This window comes from Emydura macquarii, unplaced genomic scaffold (genome assembly GCF_026122565.2).
Source record: "Emydura macquarii macquarii isolate MOO-44397 ecotype Brisbane River unplaced genomic scaffold, CSIRO-AGI_Emac_v2 contig_212, whole genome shotgun sequence".
Taxonomy (NCBI): domain Eukaryota; kingdom Metazoa; phylum Chordata; order Testudines; family Chelidae; genus Emydura; species Emydura macquarii.
The window spans coordinates 10,657,558-10,671,034 of NW_027130349.1; the positions used below are offsets into that span (position 1 = coordinate 10,657,558).

The 13,477-nt window shown below is 37.8% G+C and overlaps 1 protein-coding gene across 4 annotated transcripts in view; it reads left to right on the forward strand.

Annotated features, from left to right (window-relative positions):
* Nucleotides 1-13,477, forward strand: part of PTPRM (protein tyrosine phosphatase receptor type M) — a 655,839-nt gene that overhangs the window by 404,334 nt on the left and 238,028 nt on the right. For all 4 annotated transcript variants that reach the window (XM_067547610.1, XM_067547612.1, XM_067547618.1 and 1 more), the window contains exons 12-13: nucleotides 9,920-10,193; nucleotides 11,295-11,331. In XM_067547610.1, coding sequence (XP_067403711.1) covers nucleotides 9,920-10,193; nucleotides 11,295-11,331 — 311 coding nt within the window. The remainder of the gene's footprint in view (nucleotides 1-9,919; nucleotides 10,194-11,294; nucleotides 11,332-13,477) is intronic.

The following is a 13,477-nucleotide window of genomic DNA, read 5'->3' on the forward strand; positions in this document are numbered from 1 at the left end:
GGTATCTGTTTTCATTATTACATTTTATGAACATGACCAGTTTAGGTCCCACATGGTGAATTATTAGTTAAATTGGAAAAGGTGGGGATTAATATGAAAATTGAAAGATGGATAAAGAACTGGTTAAAGGGGAGACTACAACAGGTCATATTGAAAGGAGAACTGTTAGGCTAGACAAAGGTTACTAGTGCAGTTCCTCAGGGATCGGTCTTGGGACCAATCTTATTTAACCTTTTTTATTAATGATCTTGACACAAAAAGTGGGTATGTGCTAATAAAGTTTGATGAAGACACAAAGTTGTGAGGTATTGCCAACACAGAGAAGGATCGAGATATCATACAGGATGATCTGGATACCTTGTAAACTGGAATAGTAGAAGTACGATGAAATTTAATAGTGGAAAGTGCAAGATCATGCATTTAGGGACTAATAACAAGAATTTCTGCTATAAGCTGGGGACACATCAGTTGGAAGTGACAGAGGAGGAAAAGGACCTGGGCATATTGGTTGACCACAGGATCACTATGAGTCGCCAATGTAATGTGACTGAAAAAAGCTAATGCGGTCCTAGGATGCATCAGGCAAGGTATTTCCGGTAGAGATAGGGAGATGTTAGTACCATTATACAAGGCGCTGGTGAGACCTCATCTGGAATACTGTGTGCAGTTCTGGTCTTCCATGTTTAAGAAAGATTAATTCAAACTGGAACAGGTGCAGAGAAGGGCTAATAGCATGGTCTGCGGAATGGAAAATCTGCCTTATGAGAGAGGACTCAAAGAGCTTGGTTTGTTTAGCCTAACCAAAAGAAGGTTGAGGGGAGATATGATTGCTCTCTATGAATACATCAGAGAGATAAATACCAGGGAGGGAGAAGAATTATTTAAGATCAGTGCCAATGTGGACACAAGAACTAATGGATATAAACTGGCCATCAGGATGTTTAGACTTGAAATTAGACGAAGGTTTCTAATCATCAGAGGAGTGAAGTTCTGGAATAGCTTTCCAAGGGGAGCAATGGGGACAAAAAGCCTAGCTGGCTTAAAAATTGAGCTTGATAAATTTATGGAGGGGATGGTATGATGGGACAGCCTAGTTTGGCAATTGACTGATCTATGACTACTGGTGGTAGATATGCCCAATGGCCTGGGAAGGGATATTAGATGGGGTGGGTTCTGACTTATTACATAGAATTCTTTCTTGAGTGTCTGGCTGTTGAGTGTTGCCCACATGCTCATGGTTTAACTGATCGCCATATTTGGGGTTGGGAAGAAATTTTCTCCCATGGCAGATCGGCAAAGGCTCGGGGGGCGGGGTTCGCCTTCCTCTGTAGCATGGGGCAAGGCTCACTTGCTGGTGGATTCTCAGTATCTTAAAGTCTTTAAAACATTATTTGAGGACTTTAATAACTCAGTCATAGGTTAGAAGTTTATTACAGGAGTGGGTGAGTGAGGTTCTGTGGCCTGCGTTGTGCAGGAGGTCAGACTAGATGATCATATTGGTCCCTTCTGACCTTAGAGACTATGAGGTCATATTCTTTTTGCACTCTGTTATTTGAGGTTTTCTAAGCTATGTTAACTACTTCCAGTGTGAGAAATGTAAAAATCTGAACATTGAGTGCTGTGCTTATTGTTCATCTTTATGCTGGTACAAACCAGAATGAAGGGGAAGGTGTTTTGAATAAGGATTTGAAAATGTAGACAGCTTTTTATTTATGAACCTTAGTAAACAGGACTGGGGAAAATTGAGTCATTTCTGTTCCCTGAAATTAAATAACTTTGGTGATCAATGGTTTTCATCATAAAAGCATCCACATAGTTTGGGCATAATTGACATTCCCAGTTCAGGAGAGAGGCTGCTGATGCACGAGTATCTGTATTTCTGCTATGAATATGTGATTGCTGCAAAAAAAAAATCAAATAAAAATCAAATTAAAGATAGAGGTCACTGACAGAAAGATCAGAAGAAGCTCTGTGTTTGAGACTAGACTCTTAATTCTTTGATATCAGCACACGTACACACTCCAAAATGTATAAATGCAATAAAACTTCCTTCTCTTTTTATGTTTGTATACCAACTGGTTAGCCCAGAGATAACCTAGACTTGCCTTTAGACAGAGCTCTGTGTAAGAGGCAGTGTGTAGCTGGGCTGCTACAGCAATTCCCTTCCATGCTTCTGTTTTGCTTCCAGGAGAAGTAATCTCTGACAGCGCCTTAATGTTGGGTGGCTGGTTTAGTAGATAGGGCACTGGAGTGGGATGCAGGAGACCTGGTTTTATTTCTCACTCAGCTACAGACTTCCTTTGTGCTCTTGGGCAAGTCATTTAATTTACCTGGTGTGTCAGTTCCCATCTATAAAATGGGGATAATATTTCATTGTCTCACAGGGATTTGGGGGGATAAAAATAATGATCTTGAGGAGCTCAGATATAGTGATGAATGCCATATAATTTAGCTTTATAGATGCATTACCAGCTGCAAATTACTTCCCCTTCTCCCTCATTCCCCATCATGCCAGCCAACAAAGCTCTGCTTTGGAGAATAGTGGCTCTATGAGCATTCTTTTCTCTCACCTCACCCCCGCCTGGCCCCCACACAGATAAAGCTATGATAGGGGGAGGCCGCACAAGAGCGTGGAAGGCATTTTACACTCTGCATTGCCATATAAGTTTTGGAAGGCCCTGAATAGCTAGAGCCCACCCTATTCTACTTAGGGTTCAATTCTGCACTCATTAAAATCAGTAGCACTGCTCATGTCTTAAAATTAACTGCTTAAGTGATTTGCTGGATCAAGGGTAAAGTGCACATCACATTGTGGGATCGAGCTCTTATCTTGTATGTGGTCTGAGTAACGACAATAGAAAGGTAAAACTGAACAAACAACCCTCAATGACTTGCCTAAATACCTATGCACAATTGCATGCCAAAGATGATGATAAATAAACTTTCTAGAACATCATTGCCTTAAATAGATAGATTACCTTTGATTTTTAGAACAAGTAATTCTATTGAAGAGTAGTAATGTCACATTATGTTTCACTTTGTGAGTAATTACTTGTCTCTTTAGATCAGCCTCAGGTAAGAGTTCTAACGTTCTCACACCAAAAATTTGATTCTGCCCTAGTCTACGTGTAGGGCTTACAATACTTTCTGTGCCAAACTGTGTTTGAAAAGACTAAGGCGCCTGATAAACATAAATAAAACTTTAATGTCTCCCTTAAGGGAAAATAAGGTTGTTTTTTAAAAAAAACGCATGGCTGAAAGCCAAAAATAGATTGATACTATGAATCTAACCTCTTCCATCCACAGAGAGGTATTTGTGGCTGGGATGGACTAGCAAGTGTGCGGAGCCCTGTGATTATATATTGAGCAGCCCAAAATGTATTAAATAAGTCATCCTGGGCACTATTGCGGGAGTTGTTCTTGGGTAAACTTCCCAAGAAAATCTTTTGAAAAACATATGCCATGATGCAGTCTGATGCATTCTGATAGTAAATATGATAGAATTTTCAATGTGTGTATTGTGTTATAGTGTCACTTATTGGCAATTAGCTTTCTGTAGGGTACGTTGTTTAAAGTATAACTTTACGATGTTTTTTGTTTTTGTTTTGCTTTTGTTTTACCTTCATTTCCTTTTTTCCTTTCCTTTCTTATCATAGATCATGGGTTCATCCTTTCATATTTTCGGTGTGTTTCTTCTTCTCTCTCCTTTTATGCCTTTTCCTCTTTCTTTTGATATATTATGGTTTCTCCTTCCTTCCTTCTTTCTATATTCTGTCTCCATCTTCATCATCCCTAAATCTTATTCCTTTCCTACCCCAATTTTTCTTTAACCATATCCCTCTAATCTCATTTTCTCTCCTATATGTCTATGATCATTCACTGCAAACCCCCAGCCAGTTAGCCATACACCCACAATCTCCTCTCGTGGTGCTTTTCCTTTGGTAAAAAAATACACTTGCAGATCTCTGGTGCCCTCCACTCCCCAGCTCATCACTCACTGCCCTGTGCTTCACATGTAACAGCTTGCTAAACCTCATTGATTCAACATGGATGACAGTCAGCTGGCACTGCCACCCAGGACATCACTGACTCACCAGGCAAATGTTCAGTTGCCCAGTGAGCAAGTCTGAAAATGCTCTGTGGCCATGTGTAGTTGTTTATATCAGTACAGTCTGAGTGTATAATGATACCATTTGGTGTCGTTAGCATTTTAAATCCACATGTCACTCATTTTACATTGGTTTAAAAGACTACACAAGGTGCAGGGCAACAGAAAATCAGTCATCCCAAAATGTACAAATTTCCCTGATATTTGGGATATCGAGGTACAAGGAACAAAACCTGTTCATTAGCAAGTGTGAAAAGCACAAGCCATGTCAAGGACATCTGAGTGGCTCAAAAGTAGTCAAGGGGACTTGAATCCTTGTGACCTGAGTTCTTTGACACCATCTTCTTCCTTCAGGGGAAGAAAGAATGAATGAATGAGAGAGCTTACCTTTACCATAGGAAAACAAGAGGTTTGAGTACGTGTGCTCAGAAGGTGGGGAACACTATATTATAAAGATATATTACTTGTATGTCCTTCTGATGAATAAATAATTATGGGGAGAAAATGTGTAGTTTCCTTCAAGCACACAAAATTACCACTACCATCTCCTTCAAATCTCCCACATCTGTCTCAATATGCATTCAAAATCCATCAATCAGTAATGGCTTGATGAGCAGATGAGGTTAGTTTGCACTTACTTTATATTTTTATAATTAAAAAAACAATTCCAAGTGTGTAAATGTGTGTAGCAATTGCAGAGATTTGTTTGCATCCCCCTCACACTACTCTCCATTACTCACTTGACTTCTTAGAGTGTAAGTTGTCTTCTACTGTGTTGGTATGGTACCCATAATATTACATCTTTGAAACTAATTAGTATTTGGGCTTCAGTTTTCTCAGGTAGAAAAAATGTGTAAACCCATCAGGATTTTTGTTCAAAGGGGTTCATTGTTTTTTAAGATGACGTGTTCTGAGACCCTGGCAGATCAGTGAGGGATTTGGTTTTGATTATAGCAACTGGGTCTGGTCTACACTAGAAGATTAGATCAACCCAGCTCTGTCATTTGGGCATGAAAAACCACCATCCCTTAGCAACATAGTTAAGCCAACCTAATTCCCTGGGTAGACAGCGCTAGGTGGATGGAATAATTCGTCTGTCGAACTAGCTACTACAGTAATAAGAGAACCCCTCCCATCGCTGTACTAAGTTTCTACAGTGAAGTGCTACAGAGGCATATCTGCAGTGCTGCAACAGTGCCACGGTACTATTTTACGTGTAGATATAGCCTAAGTCTCTCATGCTGCAAGGGCAGTTGATGATAAAGGCAAGCAGCCAAATTCTGATACCTTTACTCGTGTTCTTGGTCAGTAAATAGTCCTATTGATTTCAGTGGCATGATTCAGGTAATAAGGTACTACTCAGTATGAATAAGGGTAGCAAAACGTGGCCTTGAGACTAGGTCTTCACTGCATATTTAACCCATGTGATTGGCATCCCCACTGCAAAGCTCTCCACGTTACTGTGTCCTCACTATTTCTGCACTTGTCCATGTGTGTCTGGGAGCATATCCCATCGTTCTTTGTGCTTGCGTACTCTAGGATTCTTTCCCAGTCAGTTGTGTCAATTGCAGGAGAACTTGTCTGTGCCTTGGGGGTGGCTCATCAGCACTTGAGATACTTAGCCTGCATCCTCACTGCAAAGTGGGCAGGTTCCAGCCTGAGTTAAACTGGAGCCTGGATTCTAACCCCTTGCAACTCCCACCCAGTTCAGCTAACACAGGCTTAAAGCACCTCCAGTCCCAGATCAGTGGTTTTGTGGATGGCAGTGGAGGTTGGGCTAAAACCCAAGTAACAGCCTGTGTTAACTGTACAGTGAAGACATACTGTGATGGTCTTTGCTGGTGGAGAGCGTTGCCAAGTGGGCAGGGACTTAGGCCCTTAGACATGCAGAGAGGGTTTGGTAGGGGAGCCCAGGCACTCTCATTCCACAGGGCACTGGCCCAAAATCCTGGGATGGTGATAAAAGGGCCTGACACCCAGGAGTACCTGAAGACTGCCATCCCTGGGCCACTTCCTACCACTCCACTGTTGTCTATAGTTTGCAGTCTTTAACAGGAAAGTCTGAAGGGAACCTCCTTACCATTTGTCACCTCTTCGCAGCTGGGCATGACATGGGGTGGCAGCTGCCTCCTCTTGTGCCTTGGCCCTCAGGCCAGGTCAAGTCTCTCCCCTTCAGGGGTAGTCCATAAAAAACCCCACAGGGAATCAACACAAATAAACTGAGTCAGTATATGAGAGACGGAAATGCCTCCCTCTCAGGGTCTATCAGAAGCAGCTCCTCCTTTCCCTCACGGAGGGATTTTCAGGCAGTTGGTGATGGAAGAGATCTTGCTTTTCCTCAGGAGCTGCAAGGTAAAAGGTCCTTTCTCTTCCCTGGCCTGCCCAAAAGTGAGCTGGTCTGCTCCCTTTTAACTCCTCCTCCAGTCTGTGCCTCTCTTGCAAGTGTGGTGGGGCAGAGCTGGCTGAGTCCGGAGCAACTCTTTCACCCCTTGTAGCCCAGTGTGAGGTTTGTATACCCCATCACACATATCCTAAGTGCCTTAGTAATATATTACTAAAGAATTCTCAGATTTGTTGGATTGTTTATTCCTTCTTTATTGGATTGGCAAGCGAGGCAACTCTGGTTCAAGGTACCTCAGGAAAAATGAGGCCACTGCAGTGGCATACTGTATTATTTTGAGAAACCTGATAAGTTAAAATTACCAAACCAATAAGTATTTTATACAATATCCAGAAATACACACACATGATAATGTATCTAATTAAATTGTTTGTTTGTAACCAGTTTGGCGGTATTTAAAAAAATAAAATAAAAAAAAAAAATCAAAATCGCAACAATTTGTTTTTCCCCTTTTTTCATAATTGTGCATAACATTTGAATTCCCAAATTAAAGAAAATTCTCAGATGCTCTTCTCTAGCTTAAACATCGTGTCATTCTGTTTAAAAGGAGATTCTGAATTCAGCTTACAGAGGCCTTAGTGTCTCGTAGTAGAAAAGCATAGCACAAATTAAATTTACAATTAAATTTAATTCCTCAAGAAAGTTCAGTTTTAATTATACCAATATCTAGTATATTTTTGGCACTTTCTGCTTTAAGTGTAGGTTTTATTTTCCTGTTACATGGATGTAGATTTTATTCTAGTTAAAATGTAGATGTGTGAATGGGAAAGGAATAATGCAACATTAAACAAATGGGAATATGATTAATACATTAGAGGAAAAATATAGTTCTGATTCAATGCTTGCTCAGTTCACTAAGCTTGAACCTTAAGATCCCTTTTCAGCATTAGCAATTCAGTTGTTACATATTAAAAGAAACGGTTTTAAGAGTAAGATTTTGAGCAAGGTTTTGGATTATAATTGTAATTGGAGTGAATTTATAAAATTCATTAGCAAGATGATCTCATTTATACAAATGTAAAACATATTACTCATAAAGTTCTGTCAGGTTACCATTGACCCAGGTGCTTATAATGTGTTAATTTACATCAGAGAGACAGCAATGTGTGGAAATTGGGCAGCAGATAGGATTTAGATATTTTTCATTAGCACTTGGACTTTGATAAAGGGGAACAGAAAAGAGCTGCTTGACCTTTCAGTTCTTAAATTATTAAAGAGCAAATAGATTTGAGGTCTGGATGCTTACAAATCTAATTTGTCTTGTGGAGTAAGGATGAAATGACATTTTGGGTTGGAAATTGCTCCAATCTACTTAGTTCTTTCTTTAACATATCTAAAGATGAATAGATGGAAAGCGTTGAAAATGTAATATATATGGGGTAGTGTATATAATATAACTGATACAAACTTGCCGAAGTAAAGGCACACATGCATAACAATTTTTTCTAAAATATCTACAATTTCCATCTATAATTGCTCTGTGGAAAATGAAAAGAGTATTTATTTTAAACAAAACTTAAGCAAGCATTTAAAATTACCCTGGCCCAAGGTCCTGGACTTGCTTGGTCTTGGACTGGTGCAGAAATAGCATTGCTAAACTGAATGGCCAGAACAAGTGTTGTAAAATCCAAAGCTTTGCAGTCCATCAGTCAGACATCTTTGAAAACTATGGAATGTTACCTTGGAAATGGTATAAGGCATGAATTTCGAACTTCCAAGTAGCATAAAATAATGATCTCTAACTGTAGAAACTCATGATATATCAGTTGCTAAATTGTGTGAGAAATTAAGTTGGGGGAAAGCACGATTGTAATCAGAGTTATGTGATTTTTAAAATGTGACCAGCTAGAACTAGAAATCCTTTGGTGGTCCAGTACAAATGTTTGCTGGACCAATTTAAAAAAAAAAAGGCCTGGTCCTAGACTAGTAATCAGTAGTTTGGGGTAGAGACAGCACCTAACATAGTTGAGTCCTAGTCCATTGCTTGGGCCTTTTGGTGTGATAGTAATACCAATAATTAATAATAATCAAAACTAAATAATGTAAAGCTATGCATTCATCTATATATGTAATAATTTATAAACATATATGGTATCTTAATTTATCAGGGTGACTATATCCTCCAAAAGTATATTTAATGTCATGGCTTTGTAGCTATTACATACTTGAAATGTAGTTCATTTGTTAATAACACAAACAACACAAGAAAATATGGTCAATTATTAAATTTTAACGCTCCTCTAGCCTTACCAACTCCCTTCCTAGAATCTACAACCACTGTCCTTCTCAAAGAGATGAATAATGATCAAGAATCACTAATCCCCAGGGAAGCGAGAAAGTTGCAACCAAATCCTCTTTAGAGAGGTTTCCCATTCAAGAAATTTGGAAGCACTGACTTACTATTTTGAAACAATTGCAAGAATGTTATGATTTCACTGTTTTCATGTATATTCAGAAATAATGTTTAGGAAGATGGGCAGTTTCTTTTAGGCCCTGATTCAGCAAAGCACTTTAGCACATGCTTAATTGCTTTGCAGAATACAGATGGACTTAAATACATGCATATCTTTAAATGTGTGTAAGTGCTTTGATGACTCAGGATTATGATCACTGTACAATTAAGAAAGTTTATGCTCTCACTATTAACAGAAAGTTTATGCAGAATTAGGTAACTGGTCTATTTAGTATTTTGTTTCTGTTTTGTATTAGTGAATGAGATTTCTGTTTTCATACTATTATCATAGTTCCCAAATGTCAAATATCACTAACAAAGTAAATGTAAAATAACTTGTATTTTTAGCAACCAAAAAGTATATTATTTTTGCTCAATAAGACAATCTGCTACCAACACTTCAAAACATATTTTCACTTTATTATGTATTTCATAACAATTGTAATGCCAAAATTTAAGCAAATATAATTCCTGACTGAATTTTCTTTTTCTATTTGTCTCACCTTTCTTTGTCTACCTTGATAGTTGTGCTTTTTTTTCAAGCAAGTTATCAGGCTAAAGGATTGAATCCACAACCTCCTATCTACTTTTTGTAAACAAAATAATACCTGTTCAACATTTTAACACTGATAAAATACATTTTTTTTAATGTAGAAGTGTTCCAGCAACGAAGTATTCTGCATTATTCATCATATTAAAAGTCTCAGATATTCACAGCCAATTTTATTTTCCAAAGAGAAATTAGTTTATTTGGGAGGAAAGAGAGATGTGAACTATAAATTCCTAGATCTGAGTACTGACAGTGTGTTTTTATGCTATGTCCTTTGCCTTCATGTCGTCATTTTTTTTACATAAATATTTGTTGGTGTGCTAATGTGATTTCAGAAGGAATTGGCTGATTGAGATGTCTTAAAATAACTTATGTTTTCTCTCATTCTTTCTTTTTTGAATTTATTAGCGTCTATCAAATAGTTGTTGAGGAAGAGCGCCCTCGCAGGACCAAAAAGACAACTGAAATTCTGAAATGCTACCCAGTGCCCATTCATTTCCAGAACGCTTCTCTTTTGAATTCTGAATACTACTTTGCTGCAGAGTTTCCAGCCAACAGTCTTCAAGCTGCTCAGCCTTTTACTGTTGGTGATAACAAAACCTACAGTGGTTTCTGGAACACTCCTCTTCTACCTCATAAAAGCTACAGCATTTATTTCCAAGCTGCTAGCAGAGCCAATGGGGTAAGTCTTATGACAGGTGTAGTTTTATATAATATTAGTGTGCAAACAGATCATTGGTTCTGGATTATGTGTTGTTCCATTTAGTTGCTAATGAGAAAATGAAGAAACCATGAAATTTAATAGGTTGAGTTTAAAAAATAACAGTTTTCCTACCCAGTGTTGCATGGTTATTAAGGAATACAGAAAAAGGAAAGGAGAGAAAAAATATTCTTGTCAATGGAGAGTGGGCCTGATAGCATGTCATTGCCTGTACTGCCACTATTATTTTCATTTCTTACTAATGCTTCCAAACGATGGCCGGTGTTTCTGTCTAACTGCCTTTTTTTTACAAAGGAAAATGCTGTGGCTACTTTAAGTTCAAACCAAACTTGATTTTTGCTTTTATAGCATCTGTATTCTTGGCTTGTCCAATCATATTACCTTGGTTTAGGACAGTTTAAACTACCATTTTCACTTTTGCTTGTCTTGAGTGAATTAGAAACAGACTTTTTTCTCCCAAACAGTAAAAGAAAAATAAGTAGATGGAACTGAAATGAAAAGTGTGTAAAAAGACCCTTGCAGATCATGTTTCATCTGGCTGATTCTTCCTGGAATTGTTTTCCATTTCCTGGGCAGACATACCCTTCAATTCCTGATAAGCTTTGGCTGTGTCCATTGACAGCCTAGACATGTTTTCTGCCAGATACCATAATGGCCCCCTCTTTCACAGTACACTGGCAGTAGAAATGTGAAACGTTATTGATTATTTTCTTGCTTAAATTGTCCAGTATGATGCTTAGAATGGTAAGAAAAAAATCTCCCAAGGTCAGTGAATCACCAAAGAAAAAATGCTTCATGCATCATGTCCTATACATTTATTTAATTTTCTAGGTGAATGTTAAATGCAGTATTTATGGTACGTGGCCAAGTATATTGTGTTTTAGTGTCCATAGGAGAAAAAAGTGCATTAGAGTCACTTTGGAGACTGTTAAATGTGTGATTAAACAAACAGATTGGATATTTTCCTTAGATCTTATCAGCAGTTTAAAAATAGAATGATAAATGGCTTTTTTGTTTTGGATGCAGCACAAGAAATGACCTTTTCCTCTTTATTTGGTACAGGAAACCAAAATTGACTGCGTCCGGGTGGCCACAAAAGGTATGATTAAATTACATCAAATTTTCTGGATTTAAATCTGTTGACCTTTCTTTCATACATTTTTCCAAACCTCCAGAAATGTTTTCTTGGCTAAAATCACATCTCTAAACAGGTCGCTGTATGTTAAAGTAATCCTTTTCATGTCTGGCTGAGAATTAGGAAGTTTTCTACAAAAGACAAATTTATTACATGTTTTTAGTTGCCTACATGAACACGTTTTCTTTTTAACCATACTCTGTGATTTTTATATGATCTCACAATAAGTATTTTTGACATCTGTGTATATATAATAGCACTAATAAAGTGCCAATAGCAGAGTACCCGCTGGCTACTTGTACACATGAGTAGTGAAAAATTACCTTTTACTCATGAGCATTTCTCTTATTTTAATTGCTTTGTAAAAGAAAAGAGGAGGAATCAGTCTCTTCACATTGGTGATGCAGACCAGCTCTTTATACTGCAATGCCAGGATCTTGTATTGCCTAGTAGGAGACACAAGTTCATACAGCAATAGAGGTAATCCTGATCACGAAGTAGAAAAGGTCAGTCATATTGCTGAGGTGATACGCTTTGGCTTTGGAGACTGGAGTGGTTTGTGTGTATCTGAGTGTACCCATGTTTCTTTAGTACCTCCACTGGATGGCAAGACAGAAGTCTGAAAGAACATTTGCAGGTGGCAATGTAGAGGTGGAAGAGTAGAAAAGAGAAGGGAAATGTTGGCCCCAAAAGGAGGTGGGAGTTCCATCTGGTTTGAGTGCCTGGATAACCCGCAATAAAAATATTTAATAAGCAATCTGACATAGTCCATTTTCAGAGGATATGAGTTAAGTGTTTGAACATAACCTCATATAGTTTAGCATAATGAAATGTCCTGATTGCAATGCAGAACCAACATGTAGAGATTTTACAATTCAGCAACCAAAGGTGTCCTTTTTTCACCATACCTAGATAAGGTTGATGAGACCCTTATTATTTTGAAATAACTGAAATGTCAGCATGTAGTGCCTCAAATCTGTGCCTAGAAACTTAAATTGTGGGTGGGCTGCCACCCTCCCTAATATAATAAATGGCATTTTTGTCACTTTTTTGGATCTAGTTCCCAAATCTCTGGAAATGAACATTAGGGATATTTTTTCAAGTTACTGAGACGATTGCTTACTAAATAATAACTTCCAGAGGAGTAGCTGTGTTAGTCTGTATACAGCAAAAACAACGAGAGTTGTTAAAGACTAACAAATTTCTGCAGGCATAAGCTTTCGTGGACTGCAACCCATTTCGTCAGATGCATGAAATGGAAATCACAGATAGGAGATATATATATATATATATACACATCCAAGGGTAAGAAACATAACAATGGGGAGGGCAAGTGCTAACAAAGTCAATTCAGTTAGGGTAGATGAGGCCTATTCACAACCTTTGATTAGATAGTGAGAAAGTGTGAACATTATATAATACATTCAATAATAACTAACTTTCAAATATCTTCACTATAATCAGATGAAACATAGAACAAGAGATGAATTTCAGCGGAAAGTGAAATACTACACTGTTCTCCAGTAGCATAACTGAGTCCAGCAATTGATTAATTTACACCACAAATCATGATAAATAATTAGATAAATTATTTGGAGATTTGAATTCTTAATCACTAATGAATGTTCAATCATTTGGACCACTTGATTGACTGAACATTTGTAATGCTCATTTTAAGAGGAAAGAGTTGCTTTGTGCAATGAAATAGCTTTCATAGCAACAGACCGTTTCAAAGTAACCTATTTGGTGAAGGGGAAGTGGGAAAATGGAGCTTTTAGTTTAAACGTGTCAGTTTGTTTTATGTTTTGAAAGTGTATTTCTGAGTACTTTATAATATCTTTGTCAATATGAAAGATGAGGACTTTGAAACGAGAATTCCCCAAATAGGGCTTTGCAATTTTAAATGTTCCAAACCCTAATGAGGGGCTGCTCTAAAACCCTGTTTACTGTGCAAATAAATTTACCATCATATGATACAGACCAGTTTCACCAGTTGCTCAAAAAGATATGCAGAATCTGGTGTATATTTTAACATGTTTTAAATAATTGTTTTATCTATAGTTTAAAGGTCAGATTGTGCCTCAGTCTGGCAAGGAGGAGTGAGCCTTTC